This window comes from Myotis myotis, unplaced genomic scaffold (assembly GCF_014108235.1).
Source record: "Myotis myotis isolate mMyoMyo1 unplaced genomic scaffold, mMyoMyo1.p scaffold_m19_p_4, whole genome shotgun sequence".
Taxonomy (NCBI): domain Eukaryota; kingdom Metazoa; phylum Chordata; class Mammalia; order Chiroptera; family Vespertilionidae; genus Myotis; species Myotis myotis.
This window is the reverse complement of record NW_023416346.1, coordinates 87,123,178-87,135,420: the sequence shown is the minus strand read 5'-3', so window position 1 is coordinate 87,135,420 and position 12,243 is coordinate 87,123,178. Positions and strand designations below refer to the sequence as shown.

General features: G+C 39.1%; 1 protein-coding gene across 1 annotated transcript in view; it reads left to right on the top strand.

Moving 5' to 3' along the window:
- Positions 1 to 12,243, top strand: part of AR (androgen receptor) — a 308,869-nt gene that overhangs the window by 248,807 nt on the left and 47,819 nt on the right. The window contains exon 3 of the mRNA XM_036305428.1: positions 5,054 to 5,170. Coding sequence (XP_036161321.1) covers positions 5,054 to 5,170 — 117 coding nt within the window. The remainder of the gene's footprint in view (positions 1 to 5,053; positions 5,171 to 12,243) is intronic.

The following is a 12,243-nucleotide window of genomic DNA, read 5'->3' as shown; positions in this document are numbered from 1 at the left end:
TGATGGGAATGCAGACTGGTACAATTACTATGGAAAACAGTATGGAGTATCCTCAACAAATTAAAAATGGAACTGCCTTAGGACCCAGCTATTCTATTTCTTGGAATTTATCTGAAGAAATGCAAAACATGAATTCGAAAAAAAAATATATGCATCCTTTGTTCATAATGGCATTATTTACAATAGCCAAGATATGGAAACAATGCAATTGCCCATCAATAGATGAGTGGATAAAAAAGCATTGGTACATACATACACAATGGACTATTACTTTGCCATAGAAAAGAATGATATCTTACCATTTGCAACTGCATGGGTGGACTTTGAAGGTATTATGGAAGTGAAATAAGTCAGTCAGATAAAAAACAAATAAAGGGTGTCCCAAAATTCACGCAAGAAATAATTTTGATAGATAACACAGTTTTATAATTAAAAATTGTAACTTTTTTATTGATTCATAAAGTATACAGTATAGGGTTACGTATGGAATAGTATATCGGGTAAATGGCCTCCACAGCTTTGCTGGCACATACACACTCTTTTGTTATTGCCTGAGCAGCCGCATTTTCGAAGAAGAATGGTCTGATGATGCCTCCAGCCCAAAATCCGCACCAAACAGTGACACGTTGTGGATGCATTTGTTTCTCAACAATCACTAGGGGATTTTCTGAACCCCAAATGCAACAATTTTGTTGATTAACCAAGCCATCAAGATGAAAATGAGGCTCATCGAAATTCAGCCACATTTATGCAAAACGGTCATGGAAAATTTCAACAAAAGAGTGTGTATGTGCCAGCAAAGCCGTGGAGGCCATTTACCCGATATCCTATTCCATACATAACCCTATAGTTTATACTTTATGAATCAATAAAAAATTTACAATTTTTAAATTATAAACCTGTGTTTTCTATCAAAATTACTTCTTGCGTGAATTTTAGGACACCCTTTACCTTAGATTTTAATTATATGTAGAATCTAAACAAAATAAATGAAGATACAAAATAGAAACACACAATACAATATACAGATAATATAGAACTGTATACTTGAAACCTATATATTTTTATTAACCAATGCAACTTCAATAAATTCAATAAATATAAATAAACAAAATAAAAACAGGCTCATAGATATAGAGAACTGACTGATGTTTGCCAAAGGAGGGAGTTTCAGGGATTGGGTGAACAAGGTGAAGGGATTGAGAGGAGCAAATTGGTAATTACAGAATAGTCAAGGAGATGTAAACTACAGCACAGAGTATATAGTCAATAATATTGTAATAACTATGTTGGTGCCATGTAGGTACTAAAAATATTGGGGGAAACACTTTGTAAAGTATACTATTGTCTAGCCAAAATGCTGTACACCTGAAATGAATACAAAATAATACTGAATATAAACTGTAATTTAAAAATATAGTTAAAAAAAAAACTAGTACAATGCCTGGCCCATAATAGAGGCCAAGTAAATTAATATGCAATGGCATTAGTCATACTGAGGTTTGCACTTCTTTTTGGATAAATTATAAAGGATATTTGTGTTTTTAGGTCACCTTGTTTTAGGCCAAGAAGTACTCTGGGACAAGGTATGAACTATAGCTAAGGAAACTATCTGAGCTCCAAATTGAAAAAAAGCCATTTTATTCTTTTCCCATTGTATCCTCTCTCATTAACAGGATGGTTAGCTTTCAGAAGTGGAATTTAAAACTCCTCTTGGAGCCTTATTGCATTGGCCATGCAACCATTCCATGGCAAACTGTGGTCTAGTAGCTAATATTTTCCTTGAAAGTAGAGATTCCTCGAAGAAGTCAAGTACTCCTGACTTGACCTTATTTCAGTAATCAATGTAATGGGTTGAGGTTTGCAGCGGCACTAGTACTATAAGGAAGCCCCAGTTCTAGAACACCCATGGCACTGAAAACAAACTCACTGAATACAGAGCCTGAACTCTTGGAACTAATACCCATTAATAAACTGAATGACACTTGTAACACCATCCTTTCTGTGTACACATTACAATCCTCAGTGTGAAGCAAAATAAAAAAGCTGCTAGCAAAGTAAGTTCTATTTATATGCATAAAATTCTATGTTATAATAGAAAGAGTACTGGCTTAAAAGACTTAGATTTTCCCATCTGTTAAATGAAAGTAATGATAGCACCTACCTCAAAAAACTACTGAGGTGCTCCATTTAAATAATATATTTAAATACCCTAATACAAGCCTCATTCATAATAGATAGGTTTACTTATCCTTTTGGGGTCCTCCAATTCAGTATTTTAGTGTTTTCAGGCAAGTCAAGACCTCTCCAGAACTCATCCTTGTAATGCAAGGGTTGTACTGGTGCGATTTTTTTTAACCCCGAAATTTTGGATTCCTTTGACAAAGGCAATGAAAGGAGGGAAGGGGAGGGATGGGAAGGGGAGGTGAGGGGAGGGATGGAAAAGGAAATTTTTGCTGAACTGGTTATTATTGACACTCCTATATGAAATAACCTATTATAATAGCCTATTATAATAACTTATTATAATAGTGCGCAAAATTGCATGAGACCCAGACCCGCAAGAAATCATGTGATACCCAGGACCCCGAGTCCCACCAGTGCCGCAGGACTTCCCTGAGTCCCGGCGCACCCTGGGGACCCAGAGTCATGTCCCTGCCCACCCGCGCACAACTCGCTGCACATGCAGCCTCCTGGTGACCGGTCTTTGGTCGTTACGGCATTACAACCACTGGGTTTTTATTATATAGATATTTTCTGTGCCTGATCTATGCATTTTAGGCTAAGTGAAGGGAGAGGAAACCCAAGCTGTAAATTTGTGGCCATTTTTTTTTCTGCTATCAAATAGCTATTAATCTTCAATTTATCTTTCTTTCCCTACCACAGACAATCTTCCTCTGCCAAAAGAATCATCCCTAAAATCCCAGTCTATCTAATAAACTAAAGAAGTACAGCAGTAAACGAGAGAAAAACAACCAGGGACTTGGAGAAAGTATGGGGTGGAGGGGAAGGGATGCTCAAGCTCAGCTGGGACAGGGCTGGAGAAGTTCTCTGTGTTTTAGAGCAATAGGGTAGGCATCTAATCTATTTCTGCAGGTGACTCTATGTTTGTGGATCTACCTGTTCCTCTTGTGTATTGATTCAGTCAATTTTTTAATGAGGCCCTACTGAGTGCCAGGCCTGTACTATGAGCAAAGAGGAAAAGTATTGAATGAAATGTTTGTTTGTTTTTTCCCAGAGAGATATGAATTTTATTCTATTATTTTAACTTAAATTTTATTTTTGAAACTATTACACATGTCCCCACTTCTTCTCCCTTTGCCCACCACCACCCAGCCCCTGCCCTCCCTTTACCTCTGGCCATGACAGCACTGCTGCCTGTGTCTATGGGTTATAAACATATGTTCTTTGGCTAATAATCCCTTCACCTTCTTTCATCCAGTCCCCCTACCCAAGCCCCACCCCTCTGACAGCTAACAGAATGTTCCATGTATCTGTACCTTTGATTTTGTTTTCTTCTTCAGTTTATTTTGTTCATTAAATTCCACATATAAGTTAGATCATATGGTATTTGTCTTTCTATGACTGGTTTATTTGGCTTAGCATAATATTCTCCAGGTCCATCCATGCTATCACAAAAGATAAGAGTTCCTTATTTTTTATAGCTGCATAGTATCCCATTGTATAAATGTGCCACAGCTTTTTTATCCACTCATCTATTGATAGGCACTTGGGCTATTTCCAGATCTTGGCTATTGTAAATAACACTGCAGTGAATATAGGGTTGAATATATTCTTTTGGAATTAGTGTTTTGGGATTCTTAGGATATATTTCCAGAAATGTAATAGCTGGGTCCAAAGGCAATTCCATTTTTAATTTTTTGTGGAAACTCCAGTCTGCATTCCCACCAACAGTGCACAAGGGTTCCCTTTAACAGTTGGCTTAATAGACATATGAAAAACGCTAAATGTCTCTAATCATCAGAGAGATGCAAATTAAAACCACAATGAGATATCACTTCACACCTTCCAGAATGGTTACCATCAATAAACCAACAAACAAGTGCTGGTGAAGATGTGGAGAATAAAATATGTTTTTTGTTTTGTTTTGTTTTTTTTTTTTTTTTGAATGAGCCTCCATGTCTGTCTTTGAGTAGCAGTGATCCTGAGGATCTCTGTGTTTGTGTTTGTGTATGTATGTTTCTTTGTATCTATGACAATTCAAGGTGTGCATGACAGTGATCATTTCTCTTGTTTTGGCTTCAGAGGACTTCCTTTCACTTGCTGTGATTCACTTCACAAAGAATGAGCCTATCTGTTTGATTTTTATAACCTACAGAATTGGGGGTATGATCACTAGCAATTTAAAAACAAATAGAAATCCTATAGAAATCCCCTTTTATATAAATGCTCTTTTGTAAAAGTTTTACCTGTATTTTTATTGTAAAAAATAGCATGTTGCCAGCCAGTGTGACCTATGAACCAGGAGGTCATGGTTCGATTCCAGGTCAGGGCACATGCCTGGGTTGCAGGCTCAATCCCGAGTGTTGGGCATGCAGGAGGCAGAAGATCAATGATTCTCTCTCACCATTGATGTTCCTATCTCCCTTTTCCTCTCCCTTCCTCTCTGAAATCAATAAAAATATAAACAAAAAGGAAAAAATAACGTTATTAGTTCAAGCATGATTTCAGGAGTCAGGAAGAAGAAAAGTGACAATTTCCACCAATGATCATTTTTTCATGGGCATTACTGGCTTTTAGTAAAGGTTCGTACATAGATCATCTTATTGAACATACCAGTCAGTAGTATTGATAAAGCAGGTATCATCAGGACCTGAATTGTTCATCCCTATGAAAACAAACAGAATAGCATTGAATTAAACCAGCCTGGTTTAATAGATTCTGTGTTATCAAATTATTTAGGGCCATTCTCTGTCCAATTCTTTCATCTGGCAGGATATATCTTTATGCCCTTGATGCCTAGAAATACTTAAGGAGAGATACTCTGGAAAACCATTAACAGGTCTGTCTACTTTTATATTTATTCTCCCAGGGAAACAGAAGTACCTTTGTGCCAGCAGAAATGATTGCACCATCGATAAATTCCGAAGAAAAAATTGTCCATCTTGTCGCCTCCGGAAATGCTATGAAGCAGGGATGACTCTGGGAGGTATGATACTTTTATTCCTTTTTCTTCTCTTCCCTTTCCCATCCTCATTCTCTGGTTCTCTCTTTAAACCAGTTTTTCCTCTTTGCTATACCCTATTCTGGGGCTAAGCATGAAAGCAGGAGGTATGAAGCAAGAATCAGGCAGGACTCTCTTCAGGGATGAGTGTGGACTTGACTAAGAAGGGTTCCCCAGAGGACATAATGGTACTGGCCTAATGTTGTTAAATGGTGGCTAGGATGAGAGAACTAAGAAATTCAGAACAATTAGAGGTGCAGGATGACCCTGGCACAGGCTGGCCTTGAACACCCAAGAATATCCATCAGTTAACTGCTGCCAATATTGTAGGGTTGGCCACCTGGAAATAGAAGCTGCTTTTCTTTGGAGCCTATGACTAAGCTGCCAAGCAGAGCCAATTTCTTATCCCACACCTCCTAGGGATGAACAGGTCTTTTAATCATACGCTTTTCCTTGCAAATCTATTGATAATTTCCAAAAGCATTTATTTTGGTAGCACAGTAGCTTGACTGAGGTAAGATACAGCTCTTTCAATGGCGACTCCACATAATAAGGTTCTCTGTTCCTTAGTCTGTGTCTATCATAAGCACTGGTACCATTCCAGAAAAGCTTTGCTGACACTTATACCCCCCACCAATTTCTCATTTCTTCCTGTTCACATCTGTTTAATGCCAGAGTCATCTCTGCTGCCTTCCACTTCCAGAAAGATGTAACTTTCATGAGTAAAGCAAGATCATTAGTCTATTTTTATTTCAAAATGGAACTTGAGGAAAGACAAATCTACTTCTGAATGCCTAAAACTGTAGCTTCATACCTGAATACTCCTTATCAGCCTATCAGATTCTAGGAAAACGTATGGGCCCAGAATCCTGCACTCTCCCCTCCCCTCTCAAGGCTAATTTAAAGCACTTGTCCATCTTTAGTTTTTGTTTGTTTGTTTGTTTGTTGTTGTTGTTATTGTTGTTGTTTTTATGACATGCTCAATATCTTGTCTTCCTATGTGCATATTTATAAAAACCAACTTGTTTTCTAACCATGTGTGGGTCTTCATGTGGATAACTCTATACTCCCTTCCTTATAGGCCAGTAATAGTCCTTAAACAGACAAAAGTACTGCAAATAAATTGATCCAGGCTCAATATGAGATGATTTTAACAGAAGCCTTTCAAGTAGTGTCTAGTATTCCCAGAAATCATAGGCAGATGCTCTGTGAGTGGTTTTCCAAGCAGTCACATCAAATGAAACTCAAATATTAAAAAAAAAAAATCAACCTTGTTCTTGTTTGCTTGGCTTCTCCAGATAAATCTCAATTGTAGTGGGGAGGAATAAATAAGACTGGGATGGGGGAGTGCAGAAGGAAAACAAAAGGGAAGTTTTTTCCATGTGAATTTTATGACCCCATGTGAAGTTTCTGATACACTGAACTCTCATTTAGCTGTCTGTGAATTGTGTATAAGAGATGGGGCTTGCAAGTAGAGAACCCCTTAGTTTTCCATCTGTTGATATGTCCACTTTGATGCAGGAAAAGCCTAATGGCAACCAAAGTCCTAATGCAATTGGCTCCCAATCTTAAAATTAGTGTCATGTCTCAGCCAGCATCCTCTATCATAAAGCAGTCTATGACATGATTACAGTGAACCCCTTTGAAAAGGAGTTTATGTATAAAAGATCATTTTACTACTCCTTATAGAAGATAGGCATAAATCTATAAATCTTTGGTGAGAGTGGTATGGTAAATTTACAAATTGACTTTATACAGTTGAACAAGTTAAACTTTGAATAGGCTTGGTAAACACAATGAAAATAAGCTGAAAATTGCTGTGGTTGACTTTATTTCACTTCCATTTCTGTAATATTTACTGTCTTTCTACTATGTACAAGGCACCATGCTAGGCAATAGAGCTTCAGGTAGGCAAATTTCAAGAAATGCCTATAAGATAAAAGGATTTTTATGTCATGTAAATGCCTTTGTCTTTGGAATCAGGAAGACCTAGGTTAAAGGCCCAGCTCCATTATTTATTGTGCCCTGTCTATGTCTCAATTTCTTCATCTGTAAGGTTAGAAATATCACTCTCACAGAGCTATAATGGGAGTCATATGCTATGATAAATGTGAACATTTTTGGTAAAGGACAAAGTGTGAGGGTTTATTATGACAGTGAGGTTACTAGTAATTTATCTGGTTAGGATGTTCACAGCACTTCCCAGTTGGCTCTTATTCTGAGTTACTTGGCATGTCCTATGATAGTAACAGCTCCAACAGGCAGAGAATCACCAGAAATCACTCTTGATTACCTCAAATCAAAAATACTGTCAAGATCTTTTTGGAGATGATGCTAGTAACTAAGATAATTATACATTACTAGTGGCCCAGTGCACAAAAATTTGTGCACTCAGGGGGGTCCCTCAGCCTGGCCTATGCCCTCTTGCAGTCCGGGACACTTTGGAGGATGTCCACCTGCTGGCTTAGGCCCACTCCCTGGGAGATCAGGCCCAAGATGGCAGTCAGACATCCCTCAGGCAGCCCAGCAGCCCTCGGGGGATGTCCACTTACCAGCAGGGAGCAGACCTAAGCTGCAGTTGGACACCCTTAGTGCTGCTGAGGAGGCGGGAGAGGCTCCCGCCACCACCGCTGTGCTGGCAGCAGTCAGCCTGGTTTGTGGCTGAGCAGAGCTCCCCCTGTGGGAGCACACTGACCACCAGGGGGCAGTTCCTGCATTACATGTCTGCCCCTTGGTGATCAGTGTGTGTCATAGTGACCAGTCATTCCCAATCATTCTGCTGTTAGGGTCAATTTGCATATTACCCTTTTATTATATAGGATAGAGGCCTGGTGCACGGCTGGGGTGCTTGGCCAGCCTGGGTGAGGGGCTGATGGGTGTTTGCAGGCTGGTCACACCCCCTTCAGGGTGGGGGTCCCCACTGGGATATCTTGCCAGACTGGGTGAGGGGCTGAGGGCCATTTTCAGGCTGGCCAAGCTCCCCCCCCCCCCCCGCCCCTCAGCGACAGAAGCTCCCAGCCTCTCCTTTTTTTTTCTTTTTTTTTTTTAATTCTGGGATTTATTTACCTTCTGTCATTGAAACTTTGTAGCCTTGAGTGGAGCTCAGAGCCAGCCAGGGCGGGCGGGAAGCTTGGCTTCCTCCATCGCCAGGGGCAACCCAAGCCTCCTGCTCGCTCCAGCTCAGTGGCCACAGCCAGCTGAAAGCAGGCATCTGGGGTTTATTTATCTTCTATAATTGAAACTTTGTTGCCTTGAGTGGAGCTCAGAGCTGGCCATGGCAGGAGGGAAGCTTGGCTTCCTCCATCACTGGAGCAACCAAACCTCCTGCTTGCTCCAGCTCTGTGGCTGCCGGCCACCATCTTGGTTGGGTTAATTTGCATATAATCACTCTGATTGCCTGCTGGGCATGGCTTAAGGCATAGCAAAGGTATGGTCAATTTGCATGTTTGTCTTTTATTAGTGTAGAAGTTCAAGTACCATGTCAGTAAGAACCCAAATGTTTACCCTCTTAGACATCATTGTTTTCAAAACAAACCTTTCCATTTTGCTAAATTTAAGTCTCCATTTCTTTTTCTTTACTTTTTTAATTTAAATTTCATTATTGATTAAGTTATTACATATGTGTCCTTATACCCACATTACCCCCCAACCCCCCACTCATGCCCTCACCCCCCTGTTGTCTGTGTCCATTGGTCAGGCCTATATGCATGTATACAAGTCCTTTGGTTGATCTCGCCCCCTTACCCCCACCGTCCCCTACCTTCCCTCTGAGGTTTGACGGTCTGATCGATGTTTCTCTGTCTCTGGATCTATTTTTGTTCCTCATTTTATGTTGTTCATTATATTCCATAAATGAGTGAGCTCATGTGATATTTATCTTTCTCTGACTGGCTTATATCACTTAGCATAATGCTCTCCACTTCCATCCATGCTGTTGCAAATGGTAAGAACTCCTTTTTTACTTCAGCATAGTATTCCATTGAGTAGATGTACCACGTCTACTGATGGGCACTTATGCTGTTTCCAAATCTTAGCTATGGTGAATTGTGCTGCTATGAACATAGGGGTGCATATATATCCTTTCTAATTGGTGTTTCTAGTTTCTTGAGATATATTCCTAGAAGTAGGATCACTTGGTCAAGTGGGAGTTCCATTTTTAGTTTTTTGAGGAACCTCCATACTGTTCTCCACAGTGGCTGCACCAGTCTGCATTCCCACCAGCAGTGAAGGAGGGTTCCTTTTTCTTTGAATCCTCTCCAGCTCTTGCCCTTTGTTGATTTGTTGATGATAGCCATTATGACAGGTGTGAGATGGTACCTCATTGTCCTTTCGATTTGCACCTTTCAAATGATTAGTGACTTTGAGCATGTTTTCATATGTCTCTTGGCCTTTCTTCTGTCTTCTTTCGAAAAGTATCTATTTAGGTCCGTTGCCCATTTTTTGATTGTGTTGTTTATCTTCCTTTTGTTAAGTTGTATGAGTTCCCTGTAAATGTTGGAGATTAAACCTTTATCAGTGATAACATTGGCAAGTATTTTCTCCCACGCAGTGGGTCTTCTTGTTGTTTTGTTGATTGTTTCTTTTGCTGTGCAAAAGCTTTTTATTTTGATGTAGTCCCATTTGTTTATTTTATTTTTAGTTTCCATTGCCCTAGGAGCAGTATCAGTGAAGAAATTGCTTTGGCATACGTCTGAGATTTTGCTGCCTGTTAATTCCTCTAGTATTTTTATGGATTCCTGTCTTATGTTTAAGTCCTTTATCCATTTTGATTTTATTTTTGTGTATGGTGTAAGTTGGTGGTCTAGTTTCATTTTTTGCATATATCTGTCCAATTTTCCCAACACCATTTATTGAAGAGACTGTCTTGACTCCATTGTACATTCATGCCTCTTTGTTGAATATTAATTGAGCATAGTGGTTTGCTTTGATTTCTGGGTTCTCTATTCTATTCCATTGATCTATATGTCTGTTCTTGTGCCACTACCAGGCAGTTTTGAGAACAGTGGCTTTGTAATACAGCTTGATCTATGGTATTGAGATGCCACCTACTTTGTTCTTCTTTATCAGGATTGCTGCAGCTATTTGGGGTCTTTTTTTTTTTATTATTCCAGACCTGAGGTCTCCATTTCTTGCTTCCCTGCTGAAAATACTTGTTATGTTTGTTGTTAACTTTCAAATTCAATGTATATCACACCTTTATTCAAAAAATGGGAAAAAGAAAGAAAGCATAAATACAGAATGGCCCTTCTGAATACTTTATCATTAGAATTCTTTTTTCATAAAATTTGTGTTTAGCATAGACATTTTGATCAACTTGAAAGATAATTAATATAATTTTATTTATTCTTCCCATCATTCAGCTCTAAATTGTATAATCCATTCCAAAATGGCAACTAGGAATGTGGCCTTGGACAAGTCTCTTCTCTCCTCTGAGGTTCAGTTTTCCCATCATAAAATTGGCATGGTAGGCTTCCCCAAGAACCTGTATGGCACTACTATTTTGTGATTTCATATGTAAAGTCACAGAAAAAGAGTTGTAAGTTTATCAGCTCTTTTTTATTAGCTCTTTTTTATTGTCTATCTACTTCTTCCAAAAGTATAGATAGTCTAGACTTGAGTGCCTTGACCTGCATAGTAATTTTAGCTACCTCATGTCACATCAAAGTAAGATATATTGTGTGTCTAAAAGTAGACTGGATAGATAGATTAGTGAGGGAGTGGAGAGCAGAAGAGCTGCCTTTGTATCTCATAGAATCTGGCATTCTGCAGTTGATGGCTGCTCGGTCTTCAGGCCTTAAGATCTCTAATCTGTTTTTTGTTTTTTTTCTATAGTGTTCCATCTACTGTTTGGCATGGGACCTTCTCAATTCAGAGGGACTTGAAACACACAGTCTTTTTCTTCCTGCTTTTAGTCCTATCTACCTGTTCATAGCTTTTTTCAATTGCAGCCCTTGGTGTTTATGAAAGGTTCCTGGAGGTGATTGGATTCTCAGGATTGTTTCCTTGAACACTACCTCCAGGCTTCCAGCTGCCCATCAACAATAAGGATAGAACTTTCTTTGTACATGGTTCATTTATGGCTGCTTTTGAAAAATCATATATTGCAAACTGCTTCCAAAATCTAACTCCCTTGCCTACTTTGAATTTAAGAAAAGTTATAAACATAACTGTCTAGAAATGGATATTCTCTCCAGTGAATTAAATGTGTTTTTTCACAGGCTATGTTTAGAATAAATCACAGACACTTCTCACTTTCCTCTGTGCTTCTCAAGGTTGTGCTCTCAGTTTCCAAGATGGAATGAGAAAGAGTGAATTGCTCTTATCTGCTGTCTTCTCCCCTGACCCCTCCCCCTTTTCACTTTCCCTCCTATTCCTCCCCAGACATTACTTTGTTTTGTGTTTCACAACACAAAAAGTTCTCAGCCTTTAATAAATAGTATTGGTGCCTGCTACTTTCTCTTTTCTTGGACCAAGGAAGATGGTAGACCTTCAAGACTTTCAGGTAGCAGCCAAACCCCAAAAGAGTGGAGGAAACATGGAACTCTAGAACATGTAAGACTCTGAGGTGTGCACCATTTTCTTCGGAGGTTATCTATAATTGTCTTTTCTACTGGGAGACTGAACTCCACATCTGAGATTTAAACCTGTTAACAGATTTGCAGGTTTAAACAATCTCCATAATTCTCTAGTTAGGAGGATGCTCAGGGAACCCCTGGTCATGGTCTGATGTTGTCATGGATTCTTTGGTTTCTAATATTGAAGACAGACAGTCTTGATGCCAGACCTTTCATCATTATTCATGCTCAAGAGCAACCCAGTATTAATACTTCTGTCCTGTGTGCAACTGAGGGATTCTAATGCTGACATGCTACGCAAGGAATTGTCTCTAAGGAGACAGATTTCACAGCATTTATTCATTTGTCTATTTATTCATCCATCCTTCTAGGAAGCCATCTAGATAGTCCTTCCATCTATTCATTCATCTATTTATCTGTTTAAAAATATTTATTGAGTTTCAACTATGTTAGGCATTTTAAAGAATCAGAGATTAATAAGAT